Genomic DNA, 24,334 nt, shown 5'->3' with positions numbered 1-24,334 from the left:
TCAGCACCATGCTAACAGGGGCTCCTCACAGAGCTCCCATTGTGTACAAGGGCCCCGTGGATCCCCCCCATACATGAAAGCAACACATGCCAGAGTTTCACCTCAGGAAAAGGCAGACAAATATTCCAGTCTGATTGAGCCACACTGTTAGAAAAATAAAGGCTACTCATGTAGAGGATAAAAAGGTATTATGCCATTGGGGGGCCTGTGCTCTCTTTTCCTCTCTGTGTGCTGTCTGTGTGTGTGTGTGTGTGTTTGAGAGGGTCGCTCATGTGGGTGTACGGTGTGGGGTGGGTGCAATGCAACTGACCAAAAGCAATCTGCTCTGGTCCAATCAGCCTCAGTGCCTACCTTCACACATAAGCGGCAGGGCACTCAGGTCTGCCAGAGCGCACAGACCCTACACATACACACACACACTTGTCACATTCACATACACACACACACACACCTTTCACACACACTCCACACACGCCACCCTCCCCTCTTTCAAGGCACCCTGCGCGACCTCTCACCATTGGCCAAGTCCCGGAGCCCTCAGCATCTCCATCACGGCTGAAGGGACCATTCGGGAAAGCAGGAGACAGAGGTAAGCGTTCTTGGTGCTATCTTCATGCTGGCTCAATGGCTCTTTGGTGCGGGGGGATTAGGCAGGCAGAGGGGCTTCACATGCACATCCAAAAACACTGCTAGTCAGGGGTTTGCATAGGAGACGCTTTGGCTAATTGGTTGGTGGTGCAGCTGATTTATTTTCACACAGGGATTTGCTTTAGTGGCTGAAATATGAATGTCTTTGTTGTGTTTTGGCAATGTTGGTGGCTGTTGGCTGGACGTTTTTTAAGCTTCTGTGGATATGATTCAGGTGTGAGTGTCCAACAGGTGTTTTTTGGATTAGTGACAACCTTGGCGTTATGATTTATTTTGCAGTTTTGACAGCTGTTGTTGTCTTAATCATGCAAGATGAAATTTGCCTCTTGAGGTTTAATGAGTTGAACTTTATTTGCTCGAAAAAAAGAATCTTATTTGTTGCTGATATCATTTTTACACACTCTGAATTATGTGCACATATTATATTTCTTACATTTTGTCCAAAGACACAAATATACCCGTTGCGAGGTTGTTGTCCAGCCTGCAGCAAAGGGACGACTGTCGAGTTTGTTTAAAGGCAAAGAGGCTAGAATCACTGGATATCAGGAATGCCCAACGCGGAGCCAAGCATAACACGGAGGTAGTCTGGAGGCTACACACATACACAGTTTCCACACACTGTACACTGTGATGGCCTGTATAAGCACACCTCTGTCTCTAGCATAGTCCCTCTTTCAGTATGACCATGCTGGATTTCATAGCCTCATGACACAAAGTCTATTTCAGTGAGGATGCTGACCAGTCGGCTCACCTTTTCTCCACAGGGTGCACTCAGTTCACGTGTCCAGGAGATAATGGCAGAATTGATTTGCATAATTATCCCTCTGATATCAACAGAGATTTGATTCATGGCTCAAATAACCCGTGAAGGTGTTTTTCCCTTTTTTTTGTTTTATATCTGTCCTCATCCCAAAAATAGCAGCAGAGGTTTCTCAGTTTTCGCTCTCTGAAAGATAGGTGTGTTAAGACAGAGTGTGCATCTGTGTGAGAGGATGTGTCCTTCTGAGTTGTGTGTTTGTGTGAGTGTGTGTGTGTGTTTGAGCACCCTCACTGCTGAATGAAGCTTTACCTTGCAGCCGTAACTCACTGCCATCCTGTCCACAAACCTCGGTGGAATTTGGAGTTTGAGTGCTGAGACAGGCAGCGACCGGGCCTCATAAAGGCCCTCTGTAAAGGGCGAGGGGTCGGGTTAGCGGAGAAACCTGTCTCTCTTTCTCTCCCTCCCTCCCTCACTCTCTCCATCTAACCCTGAGGGCCAACATCTTGTCCACGTCTCCCACCCCCACCCCCGTCTCACTCTTTTCTTCTCTTCCCTCGCTCTCCGTTTCTCTGCCCCGGCCTTGAGGACTCTCTTTAAACTCTTTGATTTCACATCATCTGTCTCACGGCTGCTGACATGTGGCTACACCTGCTCTTAGCGTGCATCCACTGACACATGATTAATTCCTACGCCTAATGTCTGCAGTGCAATTTAGCGGTAATTAACGTATGCTAATCTTATTAGTACTTCCCACTCAGGATTCACATTTATGAACTCAATCCACCTCGTTAAGCTGAGCAGATCTGTGCTGCCGAGGAAATGAACAAGATTATGAATAGTTGTTTCTGGGTCAGGGTAGCACATGGTGGATCTGCACCCAAAATCATACACGCTAATTTTAGTTTCAAGTAAAAAAGACCCTCTTGTCTTTGCCTTCATTTCAAGTTTGATGCCAAGAATTTTGCTGCGTGTTTCTGCCAAAGCCATTTTGGATGTGATTATGAGAAATAATTGAAGCCAAAAACAGAAATTGAAAAGCAGCTTTAACAGTTTTTTATTGGGTAAAGAAGAAACTCCAAAATCCTCCGTTAAATACATTTAAACCCAAAAAATCCTTCAAGCCGAAAGCAAATTTCTTAAAAGTGTTCAGCGCTGCAGACTCATGAAAATGTTCCCATGGTTTCTTATCAGATCAACTCTGACTTCTGACCTTTGACACGCCACAGGCAAGTGCTGATTTGAGCCAAGATGGCTGCTCCCTGGAACAGTGAGCCTCTGGCTACAGCGAGGCAAGACGCCCTCATATTTCGGTCCCTCGAGCTGTCTGCACCTCAGTAATGAAATCACTGACCTTAGTGATGTGACTCAATGTCAAATCCTGGTCTGTGGTACCGTACGCTGGTTATGCAGCTATTATCATGAAGACATGCCTTGTTGAAGTGTACTTACAGTATGTGGAACTATGTTTTATTGCACAGCCTGTCCTCATTTCTGACAGGGGCGTTCCTAGGATTTGAGGACAGCGGGGGCTCAGCCCGTACCCCTGTAGGGAGGGGAGGTCCAGGGAGGATGTTTGCTGGGAAGATTTTTTATGTACAAGCGCTATTTTGATGCTTTTTTATCCACTATGGCATCTTATAATCATTAAAGCATTTCAAAAACTGTTATTATCCCTATTTGTAACGTATGCTTTTGAATTGTAGTGGTATAGTGTATTGTAAAGGGTCAATGTTTGCATGTCCATTCCTTTTTCACTGCAGCATTTTACTTGTTAAATGGGACAAATGACAATCAATACAACAGTGAACAAGTAAAAACTCACCGTCAGTCTTGTACTGCATGTTTGATTGGACATCCCCATTTTGACTCTACATCTCTCTGTCCATGTCAAGGTGGACGACACTATGAGGATGCTCGTGCGGCTCGTGTTGGGACTCTTCGTCCTCAAAGCGGTGGTGGCGGGCCCCCGATTTTCCCGACAAGCGGACTTGGACACGTACGACAGCGCCAACTATGATGTGGATCTAGACAATTTAAATTTGGAGAACCAGGATATCTATGACTATGAAGATGGGCTGACGATTGATGATCCTCAGGTAAGAATTGTGATTGACATATAGTTTTTAACTTTTATCAGTTAACTGCTTTGACATAGTCTGTTTTATGCTGTACTTATAATAATGTTTTAAGGGACACTTAAGACACTTGTGTCAGCCATTTGAAGTTGAGTGGTTGCTGGAAAACCAGCCCAGTCGCCAGAATAAGTGTTGGCATTGTATGGTTCTGTAAACCACTGATATGTTACAGTTGTACTTTTCATACATATGACATAGTTCAGATTTCATGTATATGAGCTGAGTCCCTCATCAGAAGGAGGAGGGGATGGTGGATGGTGTGACACCTAGGTGATACAGCTGCCAGACAGCAGACAGCAGACAGCGGCTGACCACTGCTGAACAATAGAACCAACAGAAGTGGCTGCTTTTCATCGGAGTTCAGGACATGTCCAGCCTTTTTTCGACCAAACCAAATATTTTAAGCCGAAACATGATCTTTTCCCTAACCCTAATCAAGCACTTTTTGTGCCTAAACGTAACCGCACGCTAACCACAGCGCTGTCACAACATAAAATTGAAAATTTAAACAAAAACAAAAGTACAAATGTTACATATCCATGGTTTGCAGAAGTGTACAATGCAACATTTATTCTGGCAACTGGGTCGAATAACCTTCTGGAGGCAGACAAAGAATATAAAATCTATCATCAACATGATATACAACTCACATTTAAAAACATGCCGAGCACCATAATTCCCAGAAGTCTCAATTTTCCTCCAAATACACAACTCAAAGTCGTAACGTTGTAATATTGGCAGATTTGCTTGTTTTGAACCAAGGTCACCGAGTTCACGGAGCACACAGGCATCCTGCTGATACCAACTGTGCCCATTTGGAAACTGCTCTCCAGCTTTATGTTTCGTTGTGGCCAAAATATTTCACTCTTATACCTTGGCCAGCCACGATATAAGTTAAATGGCACAGAGTCTAAACAGGCTGAAATCATCTGCATCTGGAGTCGTTTTATACGTGGAATCAGACAATATTTATGTCCCAATGATGGATATATTTTTATATACCTACATTTAATAAATCACTATATGCATACATATATCAGTAACAGGTAAAGAGGGAAAATACAGGAAACACAGATGGAGTATTCAAAGTAAAAAAAATAACACGCACACAGATCTTTTTTTAGGGCTCACATTGACCAATTTATTCTGGCCATGTCAAACAAAATATGCTAACGTTTTGGCCTGGTGGCCTGTTAGCATGTTGTGTTTGACATTGCCAGAATACACTGGTTGAAGAGATAAGAGATAAGTTTAAGCCACCTGAGTGGTACAGCATTAGCACTGGCAGTACCAACCCAGTCCCACTCCAAAGTCATCGAAATCCGACACTGATGAAAAAGCTGTCCTTTCACGTCGGCATGATATGTCACCATTATTGTTTAACAGCACCAGGGGGAATGTGGTAGGACGACAGTGAAAGTTGAGGCAGTGGAAGTGCAAGGGCGGAAGGGTCGCACAACCACGGACTTTCACCCAGGAGGCCGGTGTTTGCTTCCCTTAAGATTGTACAGCCAAACCCTGTTGTTTTTTCATAAACCCAACCACATGCGTGTGTTGACTAAACGTAACCACATGCATTTTTGTTGAAGGAAAAAAACCATCAATTCGCAGTGTTGTACCGACGTAGTGCGTTTATTTTTAAAGAAGTTGACACAGCGTCCCAGAACGTCAACAGCTGACCCACCCAGGGTACCTTGCACGTCATATCTCGTCATGGAAACTCCATGACCGAACTTCAAAAAGTAACGAGGTCAAAGTGGGAATGTGTTTGCGCTAGCTAGCATCATAAATTGTCACTACATGGACTAGCCTAGCACTAGCAGTATCACCTGCTGAGAAGTCATGTCACTGGTCCTCAGCAGCAGGCAACAACCTCTTCTCCTTGTTCCTGGCTCATGTTAGGCTTCTCTGTTTCTCTGGCCCATGCTCTGGCCTGACGATAGATCGATCTAGAGCTAGATAAATCTGCTAGCTCTGTTAACACAGTCACATGGAGGCCCTTGGTAGTGGCCTCTGCTTGCCCATGTTCCTGCTCTTTATTTGATGTCGACAGCAGACTGTTGTTATCGTTATCACTGCTGCTAACGTTAGTAAGATTTTCCTTGACACTAACAACATCGACAGTTGCGTTATTTCTGAATACTTGTGCAATCTTTAAAAAAATGCAGCATCAGCCTTGAGTACATTTTTTTTTCTGCTCCACCTTTTCATTTTTTAGCTCATTTATCCATCAAATTTGTATTTTGATTCAACTTTCTCCACTCTTTTTGTCGTGGTTTCATCTAATCCACTTGAAGGGGTGGGGGGAGGTGACGACAGTCAGTACCACTGCACCTGCCTTATTGGGACCAAGTAACCCCTGATCAGATGGGCTGTTTTAACACCTTGTGGTCCACAGTTGGCAAGTCCTTTTCTTTCTCCTTTTCTTTCTTTCTTTTCTTATTTATTGCCCTGCGATATTTTTTCCAATATTGCTGGTGGCTGACACGGTGGGCAAGCCCATCTGGCATTTGCCAAAGTTGCCGGATGGCCAGTCCGAGCCTGGTCCTGATGATCTGTGTGCAAGCTACCTTTTTACCTTCTGGTATTCAACGCTAGAATTCTATGAACTTTGGTTTAGCAACACAAACAAATACTGGGAAGATGCATCCTCTCAAATAAGACCTAACCACAAATGTAGCATTCTCTCCACGTGCTCAAACTCAAGGATCACTGTGTTCTCACTCAAATCCTGCAAAGCACCACAGCTTCTAAAGATGAGTGGAGAACAGAAGCAGAAAGGGTTACCAGCTGCATGATGGACTCCAGAAGAGCCCTCTAAATCAGCTCAAGTTGACTGTGATGTGGCAAGGCTGCAGGGCATGCTGGGATGGCGAGCTTTAGCCATATTTCATGTTCCCGTTTATACCTCTTTGTAACACGGAAATGAGGCCAAGGCGATGTCAAGATGGCACGATGATCCACATCAAATTTTCAGCAGGCTTCTTCTAAGCCAGCGGTGTAACTTGAACCTGATGTGGACTGCACTCACACCACTGCTGTTTTCTGAGAACAATCCCACAATCTGACGCAGATTTAGCAAATATGACAGGATGTAGTAGATTTATTTCCATCTACTATTGCAAAAAGGTATAACAGCATTTTGCCTGCAGTTAAAAAGGATTAAATTCTGTTGTGCAAAGTTTTGCAGCTGAGTGTCAGACATGACCGTGTTCAGTGTGGGAAAGTTGTAATGTGTTGAAGGGGAACAACTTTGATGATGTTTAACAAGCCTGGATATGACACAGCACATTGCATAAGAATTTGTGGGCGTCTGTGAAACAGTACGGTTAGAGTTACTAGATTTTTTCCATCTTGTTGTTCACACAGAAAAAGAAACACAAAGTTTTGACTGATGACTGTGTGTTGAGAAATATCGCCCTGCTGTCGACACAGTTAAAGGTGAGAGGGCAGCTCCTCACATAGGCCGGTTGCTAAATAAAAGTGAGGATTAAATGGATTTTATTCACACACACACACACACACATCAGATGTCAGGGGAGAAATGAAGCGATGATGAGCTCCATGCCTCTGGAATGCTGACTCCTCACTTTCCACATCCAGTTCTCTGTCGGCATTTCTCTCCTTTCTCCTCAGGGCTTGTCTCTTTTGAGAGAAGCAAAGGCTCATCTGCGATGTTATCCAAGCAAAACGTCCTCAGTCTGCTGCTTTCAAAAGTCTCTGCAAATGCTTTAATAGCCGATTTAGATTCATGTGGGCGTCTTCTTAGTTTCACCAACACCTTAAATCTCTCTTTTGTCATTTTGATACACCGGATATTAGGCTCTGAGGTAGTACTCTTTATTATTTCAGCCACTTGAAGTTCTTCTTTCTATGCCTAACTTGGAATATACTTGAATAAATACAACATACATGTTTCACTCTTATCCAGTAATTAATATCAGAATGGTGTTTGCTTATATTAAATAATGTTACTTGAATATACAAGGATTTTTTTGTCTGTATTTATCTTTCTGGGACTTAGATGAGAAAATTGATACCGCTTTCATGTCTATGTGTGTTAATATAAAGATACTGTTACCTTAGCTTAGCATAAAGGCTTGAAGCAGGGGAAAACAACTGGCCGTGCATTGTCCAAAGCAGTGGTGCCCACAAGAGGTGGCCAGGGGGGGCCATGGCCTCCTTATACAATTTTCACCTTGTGGTGCTGAAGTCAGGTCTAAATAGGCCTCAGTAGTGGTGGCTAACCTTGAATCTAGCTATGGACTCCAAATCAAAAGTGTAAAAGTCTTGGAGGAAAATAGAGACATTAATAATAGGTGGAAAGATTAATTTGCTTTCACCACCAGCTCTTGAACACCAAATTTTCATAAATAGCCCACTGCAGAGTCACCACCTTGTGCTACAACTTATTAATGAATGCTCATTTAGACCTGTTAGTTATGTTAATAAGCTATTTTAGACGCAATAGTCTGTGTTATCTTCATAATAAGACTCAGTATGTTTTGTGGCTCCAGACAAATTTTTAGTCAAAAGTGTCTCTTTTGATAGTAAAGGTTGGCGACCCCTAAACTAGCCTATATACCACAAAAATAGAATTCCTGAAATTCAGCTATGGCTTTTAGTTTTGATGAGCCACCCCAAGATTTTCAGTGGCTCCATGTGGCCTGGCCCTTAAAGGAATCCTTACCTACAGAATGACCATTTATTTGTATGTAGTTACTCACGCGCTGCATTAAATTTGTAAAGAAAACTTTTATTTTTTCATATGCCTCCACGGTGAAAGAAGAATCCAAAAAAGGCGAAAATTCTTCATAAATTTAAGAAAACAGGGTCTGCGTTTAACAACAACAAAACTATATCTAAACATCCATTTGTATAGTCCAGTTCTCATAATCCACTTGTATGCTCAGTAGTTGCACATGCATTGTCACTAAAGCATTACAATTTAAAACATGTCCATACAAACAGTCTCACGCGTGGCTAAGTAGCGTGCCTGGAGATACATGCGGAGACAGAACTGTTTAATATTGTAATGTTTCATGCATTATGCTCAGTTGTTCTTATGTCCCATGCATTTTCACTAAATAAAGATATTATTAAAGACTGAAACTGGAACTTCTTCATGCTCTCTTCAAAGCCAGACTCCGTTGACAAAAACAATCACTTTACCTTGCAGATCATGGAAGCTTCTGGTCTGCCACTGCCTTGATTTTATTTTAATTCTGTGACTTTGGTGCTTAACAGTGTTAGTTCAGATTCTCCAAAGTCACACAGTAACACAAACTAAGTGATCGAGGCAGCAATAGACCAGCAGCAGCTCCAGTGTTCAGTGAGGTAAAATTACTGTTTTTGTCAATGGGGTCTGGCTTTGAAGAGAGTGTAGAGGAAGTTTCCCTTTCAGTTCAGATCCTTGTCAGAAATGTCTGTCTGTTTGGGAGGTACTGAGCATACGACTGGATAAGTGACACCTGGATTATACTGCATGAATTGTGTGAGAGTTTTAAAACAGATTTTTGATATAGTTTTGCCGTTGTTAAAAGCGGATCCCAGTGACTTCAGTTCATGAAGAACCTTTTTTGGATTCTTCGTTCATCAAGGAGGTTAAGTATTCTTTAAGAAAAATTTCTGGGCGCATCTGTGGTCCAAAGGTAACCAAATCTGCCTACTAGCACCTCTAAAGCTCACTGATTAGCAGGATATGTCTTGCTTGCTTAATCTGTACAAAAACCAAAGTGTAAAAGCAAAGTTACTGCGGCGTGTGTACATACTCACAGTACAGTGTCGTCAGTCTTCTCATCCAGATCATTTCCCAAAATGTTGAACTGTTCCTTTAGGTTACAGAGTGCAGAGATTCTGCTGGCATTCACTCTGGGCTGGAAATGTGACTCATAATTTGCCACATGGTTTTTTCACTGGACTCAAGACTTTATATGTATTAACATGATATTGTACATCATGTGCAGTATCTGGGGAGAAACCATGAGACGGGTGATTTAGTTGTGTCATTTTGTTTGTTATAAAGGATGCAGCTGAGCCAATGGGAGTCTGAAACTGTACTTACAGTGCTGAATGCACCTACTGATTGATACACTGTATGCTGTAGCAGCAACATAACATTTGGCGTCGGCTTGATGCTCACATTCAGCGTCTCTCCCTGTGCATTCTGTATTCCCATGCTGTTTCCAGAGCTTTTTTTTCTCAGTATTTTTGGTTGCCAGCCTTTCGCCTCTTCTTTCCCCTCGGGTGTATATGTTTGCTTTGGGGAAAGGGGGAAATGAAGGGAAAAGCTGCAGCGAGCAAACTGTCTGTGCAAGACTTTTCAAAGGCCTACCTTGTTGTATCACGAACTGTGTCTCTGCCAAGCTTTAAAATGTGACTGGACATCTCTTCACTGCTGCATTTTAAGTCTGTGCATGACTTTATTCGGTTATACCTCTTCTAACTGTCACTTAAAGGCTGTTTGACTTGAATTATCGTGCAGATTTAAGTTCACTTTTGGTACCTCTTTCACATCTGATTACTGCGGCTGAGAGTAGCTGAAAATATGGATTCTTGCAGCTACCATGTGTGTCTTGGTTCCACAAGGACCATTCCCTATTTGGAGGGTTGAGTCAGCCGTGTTGGGCGTGAGAGGGTGTCAGGTATTACCTGTGGCGGTGTGTGGGGGCTCATTGCCCTCGTCTGGAGACAGAAAGAACTGCATGTTTGATCAAACATCAAACAGCGACTGCAGTGGCTGTAAATGCAATTATAATACCAGATGGATATACCTGAAGCTTTTAATGAAGGAACCACAAAGTACTGTAATTCTTGGTCGGTTTGGCGGAGCTTTCTTTTAATTTATTTCCCAACATAAACCGTGCATGCTGCTAAGCCTTTGTTTATAAAGTAATATGATACTTTGAAATGAGCTAGAGAAGACATTAACATGGTTGTGTGCTGCAGTTTGTCAGAGGGCACTAAATGGACTATAAAGAAAGAGAAAATATAAAATGCTTCTTAATATAGTGGGATGATGTGAAAACCTTTCAATAAAGACGCCATGATTTTATGTCAGACATTGATGTTGGATTGGAAACAGCCTTTTTCCTGTCCTCAGTTCATAACCAGTGAGACAGGGTGTGAACCACAGGGGAGCAGGGGGAGCTCAGCTTTGGGAAATTTTAGGGGGGGGGGTTGATATTGATACCTGAATCATGCATGAGTGTGATTCATCTCCAATTAACTCTAATAAAGATGCCCACATCCATGCTATTCATACCATCACCATCGGCTTAGTATCACACACTTCACTCACTTTAACTCAAAGCAAAAAACAATGTGCAGACAATAAGCAAGTAAGCATACATGTTTGCAGCTGCGAATGTTTCATTGCATTAAAAGCCACAATCAGTCTTCTCTTTGAGGCACGACTCCACCCCAGCCTCGCCGCCATTAACAAAAGTGAGCTCCCTCAAATGGCCATGGTATAAATGAGATAAAAAAGATATAAAAAGAGTTCCTAATTGGATCCATATAAAGTTAAAAATGAAACATTTTTTCCAGGTGGCACGATTTCTGTCAGTGTTCTTTTGCATATATGTGTGCAAATAGTTTTGCTCGCTGTGCACTTTTAACTACGTGGCTCACATACTGTCCTATATTTCTTGTTGTATATTGCTCTTGTGAAGCACTTTGTGAAGACTTACTTACTTTTTACTTACTTACTGATATTTGTTGTTATGATAAAGACATTTCATATGCAGATGTACATTCAGATAGTGCCAGTAGTTGGTGGCAAGTGAAAAAGCTCATCACTATTATCACTGTGGTCACCAGCTGGTGTCTGTACTACAGAAACTGTTGGATCTGAGTGGTCATTGCTGTCTCTACAGTGGTTACTAAAATCTGTGCACTTTGCTGCCATCCAGTGGTGGAGATGCTGATCATCCCCATGGGTTGTACCATGGTCCTTGGTCAATACAGCAGTTGAGGTGTGCCACCTTCTCCTGTTTTTGTTTTGTTTTGTTTTGTTTTTAACCTTTTGACTGCTTTGAATCCATCACAGTAGAGTGAGAGAAAAGAAGACCTGAGAGGTGATTATAAAGTCTTTGCATGTGCGGAATCCATCAATAAATCCTCCATTTTCTGTATCCACTTATACACACATTACAAGATTGTCATGCCAAATTCTATATATTTGTGTTTGTCCTAAAGTAAGATAACCACAGAGGTCATGTTTTTCTTTTTCTTTTTTAACCTGGCATCTACCTACATGTAGATCTACATGTAGATAAAAGAATGAAAGATGTATAATGGATGGGATCAATACTTTTGCTTAAGAAGGACTAAACAAAAAATGGTATATCAGGAGACACTGGTGCACTGGTGCTGGTATAGTATGAATAATTAATTGCATGCTGCCTGCATGATTCAGTCTATGCCTAAATATGAAGTATTGCTTTCAAATTCTGAAAACAGTCAAGAGATGATTCAATAGGATCGACACTATTGTCCCAGTGGGAAATTTGCCTTTGACATCACAGTGTCTGCAGTTAAAATCACTTGAGGACTAGGATGTTGATTAGGTCCCATAATCTTCCTGGCTGTCTGTAAAGGTTGGGTGATCTGGGCCTTTGAATGTACTGTCAGGTTAACAAACCATACAGAGATACTCTCCACTACTGAATGATAGATCAAAAGACTAAATACTGTGACTACATAAACTCAATTGAATATAGGACTGCCAGATTTCTAATCATTCTCTTGAAATCAGTAGTAGACTCTGAATAACCGGGCTGTATCATCTGCTCATAATCATGGTTAATTTTACAGTAGATTTTACCGTATTGTGACATTAACTTCCAACTTCCAGTCAGTTTCTTAAGGTGGCATCTAAATATTTTATTTTGGAATAGAGTCAAAGGTCATGGCCTTTATTTTCCATGTGTACAGTAATATCAGGATAAACTTCGCCTGCACCTTGCAAAATTAGTTATCAGGATGAGCAAAAATGGAAACACACAGCGAAGTGCTTACTTTGACTAGTAATTGGGGTTTTATTTCATGTATTATTTTAAAAAAAAAACACACACACACACTCACTAAATATCACTTTTCTGATGGTGTCAGCTGCTCTGTGACACTCTGGTATAGTACAGTTGCATGAGGGTAGGCTATGTAAGCTCAAAACAATGTTCAGGAATGTCACTGACCAACAATATTTTGCTCATCGATGAGCAAGTAGCAGATGTTACAGTGTCTCAGTAGCCTTGTGCTGTATTCATGCAGTGTCGGAAAAATCTGAATAATTAGTTCCCAGTCATATTTGCTGGCTCACCTGATCCATTTCCTTTACTCTTCATTGTCAGTGTGTTGTATTTTATTGCTCAAACCATTTAAACAACACATGTTCCATGTGTTTCAACGTTGCCACTTAACGCTCATGACCACACCGAAGACCAAAGACCAACCATCCACAGGAGCATACACATTGGTCTTGGTTGGTGGAGGTCTTGACTCAAGTCCAATTCAGTTGCTTCTTGTTCACTCACTGCAGCAGGCAGTGTGAGCACTACCCTATGATAACAGCAACGTCAGGGATTCAGGAGCTTTTGATGCCCAGTATCATCTCAAACTCACAGACTCACTGCTGCTGTCTTTTCCTCAGATAGAGATTGGAACACTGGCCCCACCTGACTATAACTACCCTGTACCTGAGGCCTCGTTGGAAGAACAAGTAGAAGAAGAGGAGGAAGTGGAAGAAGAGTTGCCCCTAACACCCCAGCTCATCCCTCAGGGTTCAGGGGGATCTGGGGTTCTCATGGGCCCAGAGACACAGAAAGGTCTGAAAAAGCACACACCCATATGCATAGAGACATTTGATAACCAAGGTTCACTGGGTTTAAGAGAGGGTCCTGTTCCTCCCTGGGGCCTATGGAGCAGTAAAAGCACCCAAAAAAACATCCAAAGCAAAGACAGACTAATCTATTCTCTAAACCCATTGTCTGCATCTTCAACAATCATCTTTTCCATGTGCATGTGTTCCATTTAACTAGCTGTTAATGGTTAAATGTGTCCTTTTCAGTCACTGTGTCCATTTGTCTTCGTCTACTTAACCTAATCATTGTGAGGTCCAAACCTGATTAATGATCCATTTCATCTGTCTGTTTATTAATACCTAATCTTGTCTCTAACAAGAGGTGGAGCTGCGTCTGACGCCCATTGACATCCTTCATGTGTCCGGGGATTTTGGGGGCTCCGTTGGGTCTGGGGCCTCGGGTGCTTCTGGGGCTCCTGGGTCTGGAGGCTCAGGAGACCTACTGGTCTCCGGCGGCTCTGGGGGTTCTGGTGATATTATCCTGATCTCCGGAGCCTCTGAGGAGCTCCTTACCTCTGGGGGATCTGGGGAGTTCTTGTTATCTGGGGATGTCTTGATATCTGGGGATCACTCAGGATCAGGAGATATTTCCGGAGCTTCTGGGGACCTTGGCTCTGGAATTGCTATTGAATTCCCCCTGGGCTCTGGGGACCAGTCTGGCTCTGGGTTCTCCGGAGATCTGTTGATCTCAGGGGCCTCTGGGGTTTCTGGGGACTCTGGTGAGTCCGGTGACTCAGGGATAACATTGATATCTGGAGGTTAGTACAAAAGTAGTAAGGCCACTCTGTGTCTTCATCAGTTTAGATATAACCTGTCATACTCTGTGATTTATTGTCTTAAATTCCATTTAACTGCGTCATTTTTAAGTGTAGTTAAATGTTGATGTTGCTTATTATTTATTTTACTCTGTGCTATCATATTTGTGTTGCTCATAATCAATGTTCTTCTAACTTCCTGTCTCATCTAAAATGTGAGTGTGATTGATTAATGGGTTGATTGATTGTCCATCTCACCCCTCCACCTTCCTAATCTCGTGTCTCCTAACCTCAACCCTTGGCTCTAACAAGAGGAGGAGCTGCCCCTCATTCCCGAGCCTATCCCTAGCGAGGCATCGGGTGCTTCAGGGGAGTTCTCAGGAGCTTCAGGAACCTCAGGGGCCTCTGGAGAATCCGGAGACTTCTCTGGGGTTTCTGGTGTCTCTGCCTCAGGAGACGCAGAGGTCCCTGAGGTAACTCTGGTGACTGACACTGATAAAGGTCAGTATCTAATCTAGACTTGCGTGAGATACGTTAAAGGCAAGGTAATAACTTAAGTATGTACCTCACATGTATACACAAAACGTATACCAAAAACAAGGTGCCACTGCCGATGCTAGACCAGGCAGACAATGAATCCTTTTAGGTAGATGCCATTAGCACCCAGGTGTTAATAGTCAACAATGCTATTTACACCCTGGTGAAAATATCCAATTTGGCTATTAACACCAAAGTGCATATTCCTGGGCGTCCTAGCAGTGTTGAAATATGACGTCACAACAAGTCTATTCATCTGCTCTGCTAAAGTTTATGTACACAGTGTCCATTCAGCAGCTACATACATCCAAAAAATGGAAAATAAGAAGCCCACCATTGACGGAACTGAAACCCATTTGAACTAGCTTCCCCAAAAAGTGTATTTTGCTCTTTCCTAATGAGCATATTGTTTGTGAACACTCAGCAGATCACATTTCACCTTATTAACCCCAAAACATTTTCATTTAACTTCCATCAATCAGTTAAATGCCACAAACATTTGGTTAACACTGCTAATATACTTTGTGTGACTTATCACTGCGGCAAACAGTGGGCTACTGATTGCCAGACTTCCTGTTCCACGTCCATGCTGACCTAACCTGTTTCTTTAACGCCTAATCTTGTCTCTAACAAGAGGAGGGGCTGCTTCCGACCACACCAGAAACCCCTCAGGAGGGTACTGGCGGTGTAGAAGGGTCAGTGAGCTCTGGCGAACCTGACGAGCCTGATGAGCCTGTGATTGACAGGAAAGGTCAGTATTTAACAACAAAGGCATTGACTTCAGAGAAGGATGATAAAAATGTCACTTCCCTTTGGAACTTGTTTGCAAATCCTGATATCCTGAATCCTGATTCATTAAATTTTGTCCAGTGTGTTGCTAGAGGCTGATTTAATTACAGGTTCGGTATGCAACTTTTAACCAGTATTAATCTTGTGTTGTTGCCAGTTGATGAACAGGCTGCAATGTTACTTAAAAACCTAGACTTTCCCCAACGTTCTCTGATCTCTAGCAGCCTTAGGACTGATTTCTATGGAAACTACTTCAGTACAAAGAATATGATGTTATGCACATTTGCAAGTGCCTTACCTTTCTTCAGCTCCACTACAGCTCTAACAGTGTGCAACAATAGCTTGCATTAGCTAAGAAATGAAGTCACGCCCACTGCTACACCGAGTCCACACCTGCTGTTTCTGTTACATACCTGCTAACATTGGGCTGGGAAAAGGAGAGAGATTTTCAGGGGTTTCCACAAATGGTCTTTCCTTCCTTGTTTTGCCTATATCACCATGAAATCGAGAGATTAGTGGGAAAAATAACCAATCGGGGGAACGGAGGGAGAAAAGGTCGAAAATTGGAAGAGCCATCTCTGGCAGGTATGCCATTTTGCAGCAGCGGCCTGGTAGAGATGGACCTTCACTTAGCGACCTATAGCAACTCAAATTCAGCCAGAGCAAGATTTAGCGCCCAAGTGCCAGGAGTCTGACCCCGGACCACCCTAAGTACCTGCCAGATCAGACTTTGTTGCTGCTGCTGACCACCAGCCTGCTGTGAACTTCAGGGCTGGGGTTTGCGCTGGCCGAACTCGAGTTGCTACAGCGCTGAAGGTCTGGGCTATCATTTGCTCTTGTTTTGAGGAAGTAGCCAAGTAAATTCATCCAGACTCAAGGGCTAATCTGGCTGGTAAATTGGCCACCTTGCCCAGTGGTGTATATGTGGGTATACCCATCTGTTCTACTGGCTGTTTACAGTAGGCTATACCCTCCCATCAGCCCAAAAGCTATTGGAATAAATAGAAAAGTATACCCACTTCCTCCACAGTTACCTACACATCTACCTCGTATACCCACCTTATCAACTACACCACCACAGTGCTGATCTTGTCATTTGTTTGTTGTCAGTCGTTTGCTTTATCAGCTAACGTTATGAAGCAACCAACTCCAAATCAATGCATTGTGGCATAGTTAGGTCTACAGCTAGCTGGCTAACTTAGCTTGATTGCTTGCCAACGTTATCGCTAGCAAAAAATACTATCTGAGCAGATTTGTTAGTTGTAAAATTACTTCCCAGTAAACATGATACATGATGCCAACTTAAGACAATATTTTTTTTTTCATTCAACAATATCATTGTAATTTATTTCCCAGCTTTCTATCAACATCAGGATTGTCAGTAGGCCTCATGCTGGCTACTGAGTACGAGCCCTGGAGCGTGAGCAGCAGTATGCTAACTGCAGTTCAATTAACAGCCTCAGAGAGAGGTGTTACCAATAACAAGGATTTTTTTAAAGTTACATTAAGAATCTTTTAGCAGCTGTCCTCTTAAATACATTCCACCTCTTACTGTTACATATTTTATTCCCTCCCTTTTTGCTTCTTCCTCTTCGTCCTCTTCTTTTATTGCAGGTATGCCCACTTGCTTGCTGTGCACGTGCCTCGGTGGTTCGGTCTACTGTGATGACTTGAAGCTGGATAGCGTTCCACCTCTTCCCAAAGGCACCACTCACTTCTACGCTCGCTACAACAGAATCACCAAGATCAACAAGTCCGACTTTGCAAACATGAGTATGTTTGGATGAAAATGTATAAATATGAGACAAAAGATATTCAGAGCCAAATATGAAGTTGATGGTTCGTTTGTTTGATTTTTTATTTCTTTTTTTATCTACTTCCAGGCAAGCTGAAGAGGATTGACTTAACCGCCAACGAGATCAAGTCTGTAGATGACAAAGCATTTTTGGGTCTGCCTGCGCTGGAGGAGCTGGTGATTCGAGAAAACCATGTCTCACAGCTGCCTGCTCTCCCAGAGACCATGAGCCTGATCGATGCCAGCCATAACAACATTGGCACCAAGGGTATTCACAACGAGGCGTTCAAGGTATGTACATTCTTTATACTTACAATCTCTGTCACATGCTCAAACCCAACTCAGCTGGCACCGGATGTCTATGTGACGTCAGAAAGGCAGGGGACACTTACATCAGGACAGATGTTAAATTTTGTTTGAATGAAAATCAGGTTGACGATATTTTGTAAGACTTTGATGATATGTAGATATAAGGCTGTTATTCTAACTCAAGATGACGCTGGCATTAAACATTTGGAAGACGTTGAATTTTGGTTACTTAACTAAACAACTTAAAACCAATAAAATATCAATGTCATCCATCGTCTGTATACTACATCAAATTGACATTGGCATTAGACGTCCTGAAATTAAATTTTGGTCATCCAGCGTCACGGCCTAAATTGGACCAAACATCTAACCAACCAATAAAGGATGATATATCTGTCATTAGCTTGTTGCAGACATATTTTAAAGCACATGTATTTCCACTGTTAAGTTTATTGTTATCTTTTGCAGTGCTCTTCTTGGTCACAAGATAACAAAACAAATGTATAAATAAACATCATATTTATATCAACAAAATGTTTCAAACTTTAAACTCATGTGATGCTGAAGTGGACAAATAGCGGCCATGTTTATTTAAGTGAGGGATCTGTGTATTTTAAGTATTTAAATGTATGGCCATATGTAGAGAAGGCTTTGACTTTTACAACTTCCTTTCACTACCTTAAAATGTAAAATGTGTACCTAAATGTGTTTGTAAAGGCCTGAGACTTATATATTTTCTGTTTGCACACAGGATATGACGAACCTGCTGTACCTGTACCTAACAGACAACCACATTGACTACATCCCCGTGCCTCTACCAGACAGCCTGCGATCTCTACACCTACAGGTACATACGTATGCCTTAGCCTCATGTCCCATCACTCCCCACAACTGGTCAACATTAAAAGTCTCTAATAAATAATAATAATAACTGAGAGGGCAATCTGGAATAATTAACCACAGGTGCTGTCCACCCACACAGGTGTTTCAATTTGGTCTGATTAAACCTCTGCTCATGTTTAAGAAGGTGGAGCTATACTGAAATGAGAAAGGTGCAACACAGGTGCAAGACAATCAATGTTGAGCACACATACACACACACACACACACACACTCACAGGTAGTCTAATTAGGCAAAGTAAGTGAGGACACCTGTGTGGGAGGATCATGGGCATGTGCATGAACTTTAAGTAGCCAGCTCAAACAGCAGAATCCTTTCAGTTAGATTCTCAGCACAGAGGCAGCAAGCTCCTGTCACTGAACCGCTCATGAAACAAGATGTATTTATTTTGCCACCAAAAAAAAGGAAACCCTGAACCTAGAGTGGCCTGTGTGGAATATGATTAGGGTTTCTGATGCTGGTGTCCAAACCAGAACCCTACTTAGGTTGTTCTTTGCACATATGAAAACAAATTGACTCTGATAAAGGCCACACACCAAAACATGTCTGTCTGACAATAAAGCTGCTCTGTATAGCACCAAGTGTTGCTGGACTTTTACCTCCTCAGACTTTTTCCCCTCTCCGTGCACCTTTTGAAGTAGGTGAAGTTGAGCCAGAAATCCCTACACTGCTTCACAAACTGAAATTTAAAAAAAAAGTCAAAGTTAGGCTTTTCAGGATTAATGAAAATACTGACTCTCGTGAAAGATGTCTCCTGACACCTGCAACCCATGTGCATATGTTTTGTTCATGTACATCCCTGCGTAACTGCTGGACTGCAATTTTAAATACAGTGTCAGAGGGAGAATGAACGGGCCTAATGCTGTTGCTGCTCTGTTGAGCATCTGTCAGTCTCCTTTGCCTAGGCTTCGAGCAGATCTGGTAGCTTTCACAACTTCACTGGCCAGACCAGGGGTCAGTAACCTTTGCTATCATTAATTAATTCTAATTCATTTTCTGTAAGCGCTTATCCTGTTAGGGGACGTGTGGGTGCTGGAGCCTATCCCAGCTGACATTGGGTGAGAGGCAGGGTACACCCTGGACAGGTTGCCAGACTATCACAGGGCTGACACATAGAGACAGACAACCATTCACACTCACGTTCACACCTACGGACAATTTAGAGTCTGACTGTTGGACTGTTGGAGGAAGCTGGAGTACCAAGAGAAGACCCACGCTGACACGGGGAGAGCATGCAAACTCGGCACAGATGACATGTTACTTAAAAGTATTTAATGTATTTTTAAGTATTTAAATGTAAAATTCAAGCCACATGCACTTGTCAATTGGTTCCCAACTGAGGGTGCCCAACGCCCGCCAGGGGTCGCCAAAGCTTCACTGGGGGCTGCAAGGACGTCTTGATTTTAAGAGGTGTTAAAACTTTTTTTTAAAATGCACAGTAGGCCTATATCTCAGCATTTCACTCATTTCTCTGAAGAAAACTAAATGACATTGTTATTTTTTAAGTTGGATTATTATTGAACAAACTTTTAAAAAAATCTAACAGGATAAGACCTGAACACAAGCTGTACTAACAGAGCCTTCACTCTTTAACAGCCTTGTCCTGCATTAGAAAAGGACACAGTTAAAACAAGCAAAATGCTAATAGAACAATTGTAGAACAACTGTTCTTTTTAGCCCCTGCTTATTTAATATCTATGTATCGCTTTAAAGTCATCCCGCCGAACTTGCCACCTGGTGTATTGATTTCCAGATGTGTAACACTCTCACTGCTCCGCACAAATCCAGAGCAACAATTGAAGCCTTGTCTGTACTTCGTGATGGATTTTGGCCTAAAATGCACCTTAGGGGCTCTTTTAAGGTCTGAGATGCTTTGTGAATAACTTATCTTTACAAGGACCTAGTTTAAACTTTAAGGGGAAATTCTAAGAAAACGTCACAATTCTAAGAGTCCTTGTCACTAGGAGCAACTCTTAGCGCTAGGAAGCTTTGTGAATATGATACCTTGTCTGTTAACACCTCAGTTGCTGTCAAAAAAGCACCACAGTCTGGTACACTGGCCGAACAGCAGCAGACAAAAAGGCTCTGCAGAGGGTAATAAACACAGCACAAAATATCATCAGCTGTGCTCACCCTTCCCTGGAAGAGGTCACTGACACCTGCTACCTCAGCAGAGCCTCGGCCATCATCAAGACTGTACTTACCCAGGATACCATCTGTCTGACTTGCTGCCCTCTAGAGAGCACTACAGATAAATCAAAACCCAGACAAACAATATTCAAGCAATATTCATGAACAATCTTTGTCTAGTTTTTTACCTATTACACTTATTTATTGCTGTGTGGATTGGATGGTTGAATGGTCAGCACTTTCAAGGAGTAGCACCCCTTATTTTGTTGTTTTTTAAACGCATCATGGTTCTGACTTTGATCAAGTTCTCTCTTCCGAGAATCAGTTTCACCAAATCAAATCTATTATGCACGGAGATTATAGCTCACTACGTGTCCTCCTCTGTCTTCTATTGCAGCGTAACAATATTCAAATGATGCACGAGGACACGTTCTGCAACCTGAAAGACTTCAACTACATCAGGAACGCGCTGGAGGACATCCGTCTGGACGGCAACCCCATCAACCTCAGCAGGACCCCGCAGGCTTACGTCTGCCTGCCCCGCATACCCATCGGGGATCTCGTTTAACCACACAGACACATACCTTACACTCTTGCACACAGACTCCCACCAGTACAACCACATGCACACATCTTTGTACATATTGACACACACACAGTCACACACACAGACATGCATACCATTGATCTCAAACTATCAGTTAATTACACACTGCCGTACATGCTGCTGACACAATTTATGTTTCGTGAACATCCACGAAAAATTCTGCGTCAGAATCTGGTGATCAAGCACATACACACTGCTCGCTCTATGTCTTCCTGTTTAGACCAGGTAGAACACACACACACGCACACACACACACCGGCACCAACCAAAATGCATGTACACACACATACAAACACACACTCACACACAAGAACTTTGTCAAAAGCCAAACTGTTCCGTAACTTGATTAGGAGTAAACAATAGGTGGCATTCAGAGAAATCAGTTTATTAAGAACCCTCGGATGGCATGTATGTGTCTGTTTAGTGTCTGTTCATGACTGGCAGAGAAATAACAAACCAGTAACATTGTTTTAAATATGTTTGTTTTGTAAAAATAATAATAATAATATTAATTTTAATGACAAATCTAACACTTTTGGAAATGTATACTAGCATAAACTTATTGAAGCTTAATGGAGGTAAATTGAGTATCTAATGCAATAAAAGACGCATTTAAACACAATCATTTGTTGTAAAGTCTGTACTGTAATATAAAAATATATATTCTGGAAAAAAAAAGATTTTTTACATGAACTGCAATATTTGGTATATTACATTTTCAAAAAGTGATGTTTTAACCATGCACAATAGCAAAGACTCTAATGTCTGGAGTCGATCAAGTCAAGACTATTGTTTGATTTGGGAGGGAGGGGTTGTTGATTTTGATTGTGGATGGGGTTAAGAAGAATAATGCTAATAGCTTGCTATTGTGTGCTCTGTATGGAATAACCACAAGTGAATAAAGTTGTTTTGAAGACCTCTCCGAACCAGGAGTGGCTCAACGTTTTCATTGACGACTTGTAGGTGGAGTATACGGTGCATTTTAAAGGATGTGCAGTGGAGGTCGACTGATGGCGGATTGTTAAAGGCCGATATCGTGACGATAGTTTGGAGCAGGAAAAAGGCGATAAGACAGTTAACTGGCCGATATGTCTTTGCCCCAAACCCCAGGAGGTTTTTTTTTGTTTTGTTTTTTTTAACCATGTCTGAAACAGGGTTGCAACAGTAGATTTTCACAGTATGATAACCGTCTATCAGTCAGACAAACATTTTATTACTATAACCGAAACTTGAAACCATTTTCTTAATGGAAGTTTGTGTAAAAAGTCTCGCCTTAACTAAAATAAAGGGGAGATTCTCTGTCCAGTTGCTTTTTTTTCAGTATCATAGATAAGCAAACATACTACTAAGAAAATGAACTGAACAATAAATACGTAAGTAAAACTATGTTATATCTGGATCTGAAGATCAAACTTGAGGTAATTCATAAACACATCTCAAACTGAGCGCAAAATAAAAAATGTATGTGATTATTTTTCTCAATCAGCCTGAGATTCTCTGGTACTCTACATTTCTGTGTAAAGACTCAACACAAAACAGTAATCAGAGATGGGCAGTATTTCTGTTACTTGTATTTGAAACACAAACTTCAATTACTTTCGAGGACTTTGTAATCGGTATAAATTCAAATCTAATTTGAAACAAGATACTTTAGAGCAGGGGTCTCAAACTCACGGCCCTCCAGACCATTCTGTACGGCCCGCTATTTGATATGAATTTATAGTGAAATCCAGCCCGCTGTGGCCTTGAACGCAGCCTTGTGCGACTGAGGAAAAATTCCCGATTCTGTTTTTGATCCTTCAGCGCATCATCCCCCGACCCTTCAACGCATCACCACACCTGAAACAAACATTTGGCACACTGCTAACACTATCAAACATTGTAGCTTACAATGGCCAAAAGAAAGGTTGACGCTGAGTACAGAGTGTTTCAGGAGAAGTGGAAGACTGATTATTTCTTCGTCGAGTTTAAGGGGAATGCCACCTGTCTCATCAGCAATGAGAAAATTGCCGTGTTTAAGTAGTACAATCTAAAGCGGCATTATTCAGCTAAACATGCAGAGCAGTATGCTAAGTACCAGGGAGATGAACGGACACAACGAGCTGCACAGCTAAAGAAAGGACTGTCAACACAACAAAACTTCTTCCAGAGAGCAAGAAATGAGTCCGATGCAGCACTTGAATCAAGTTACGTTGTCAGTGAGATGATCGCCAAATCGGGAAAGCTGTTTACTGAAGGTCTGTTTCTGAAAGACTGCATGGTACAAGTTGCAAATATTGTCTGTCCAGAAAAAACGAGTCAGTTCAGCAACATCAGTGCGACAGCTAACACAGTGGCAGAGCGCATTACTGAGCTATCAGGTGACATTTATGAACAGTTACGTGACAAATGCAAACGTTTTCGTGCATTCTCTGTGGCACTGGATGAAAGCACAGACATTAATGACATGGCTCAGCTTGCCATTTATGTCCACGGTATTAATGACCAGTTCCAATTCTGTACTCAAAGCCAAGTTCAGCGAGGCAGGTGGAAAAGAAGACAAGCTTGGTCAATTTCTGAGAGAACTACCCCCATCCTTCCCAGAGCTTTCCAGGATGTTCAAGAGGACCATGTGCCTTTTTGGAAGCACATATCTCTGTGAAAAACTATTCTCCACTATGAACTTTAATAAATCAAAGACTAGGTCCAGACTCAGTGATGCTCATCTTCAAGCCATATCGAGGGTTTCAGCTGAAGTACAGTTGTTCAAACAGTTGAACGTTTGTTTGTTTTTTATTTCAACTTTTTGTGGAATACTTGAAGTGGCCCCCTTGTGACAAGACTGCATGCTCAGCGGCCCTCAGGTAATTAGGGTCCGGGCAGCTAAGCTGCCAGGACACTACGGTAATCCTAGTTATTCTTCTTCTTTCTTCTTCTGAGGAAATCATACTTCCCATGGGTGAAAACGCACCAAACTTTGCACAAAGGTCCAGTCCCATGCCAGATATCCTCAGCTGTAAACTCAAGCCAATAGTCCTGATGGTGGAGCTACAGCAAGCGTCTAAAGTTCAAAACTTTGAACAAATCAACCATACCTGCTACAGCTTCACAACTTTCATCAAACTGT

At 42.1% G+C, this 24,334-nt stretch overlaps 1 protein-coding gene across 1 annotated transcript; it reads left to right on the top strand.

Moving 5' to 3' along the window:
• The first annotated feature begins 479 nt into the window (after nt 1–479).
• Nucleotides 480–24,188, top strand: epyc (epiphycan). The gene is made up of 10 exons (XM_049567413.1): nt 480–589; nt 3,301–3,504; nt 13,196–13,370; nt 13,726–14,124; nt 14,473–14,661; nt 15,332–15,448; nt 17,101–17,259; nt 17,370–17,572; nt 18,342–18,437; nt 21,019–24,188. Exons 2-10 carry the CDS (start codon nt 3,313–3,315, stop codon nt 21,187–21,189), a joined length of 1,701 nt encoding a protein of 566 aa, XP_049423370.1. The 5' UTR covers nt 480–589; nt 3,301–3,312; the 3' UTR covers nt 21,190–24,188.
• The last annotated feature ends 146 nt before the right edge of the window (nt 24,189–24,334 follow it).

The sequence above is a fragment of the Epinephelus fuscoguttatus genome, linkage group LG22, assembly GCF_011397635.1.
Source record: "Epinephelus fuscoguttatus linkage group LG22, E.fuscoguttatus.final_Chr_v1".
Classification (NCBI taxonomy): domain Eukaryota; kingdom Metazoa; phylum Chordata; class Actinopteri; order Perciformes; family Serranidae; genus Epinephelus; species Epinephelus fuscoguttatus.
Note: the sequence above shows the minus strand (reverse complement) of the source record. Positions and strands in the feature narration are given on the sequence as shown.

What these genes read in the sequence shown, in the direction of transcription:
- epyc (XM_049567413.1), top strand. Translation starts at nt 3,313, where the DNA reads ATGAGGATGCTCGTGCGGCTCGTGTTGGGACTCTTCGTCCTCAAAGCG. An exon ending in GTCCGACTTTGCAAACATGA is followed by an intron (nt 17,260 to 17,369) that starts GTATGTTTGGAT and finishes ATCTACTTCCAG; the next exon opens with GCAAGCTGAAGAGGATTGAC. An exon ending in TTCACAACGAGGCGTTCAAG is followed by an intron (nt 17,573 to 18,341) that starts GTATGTACATTC and finishes GTTTGCACACAG; the next exon opens with GATATGACGAACCTGCTGTA.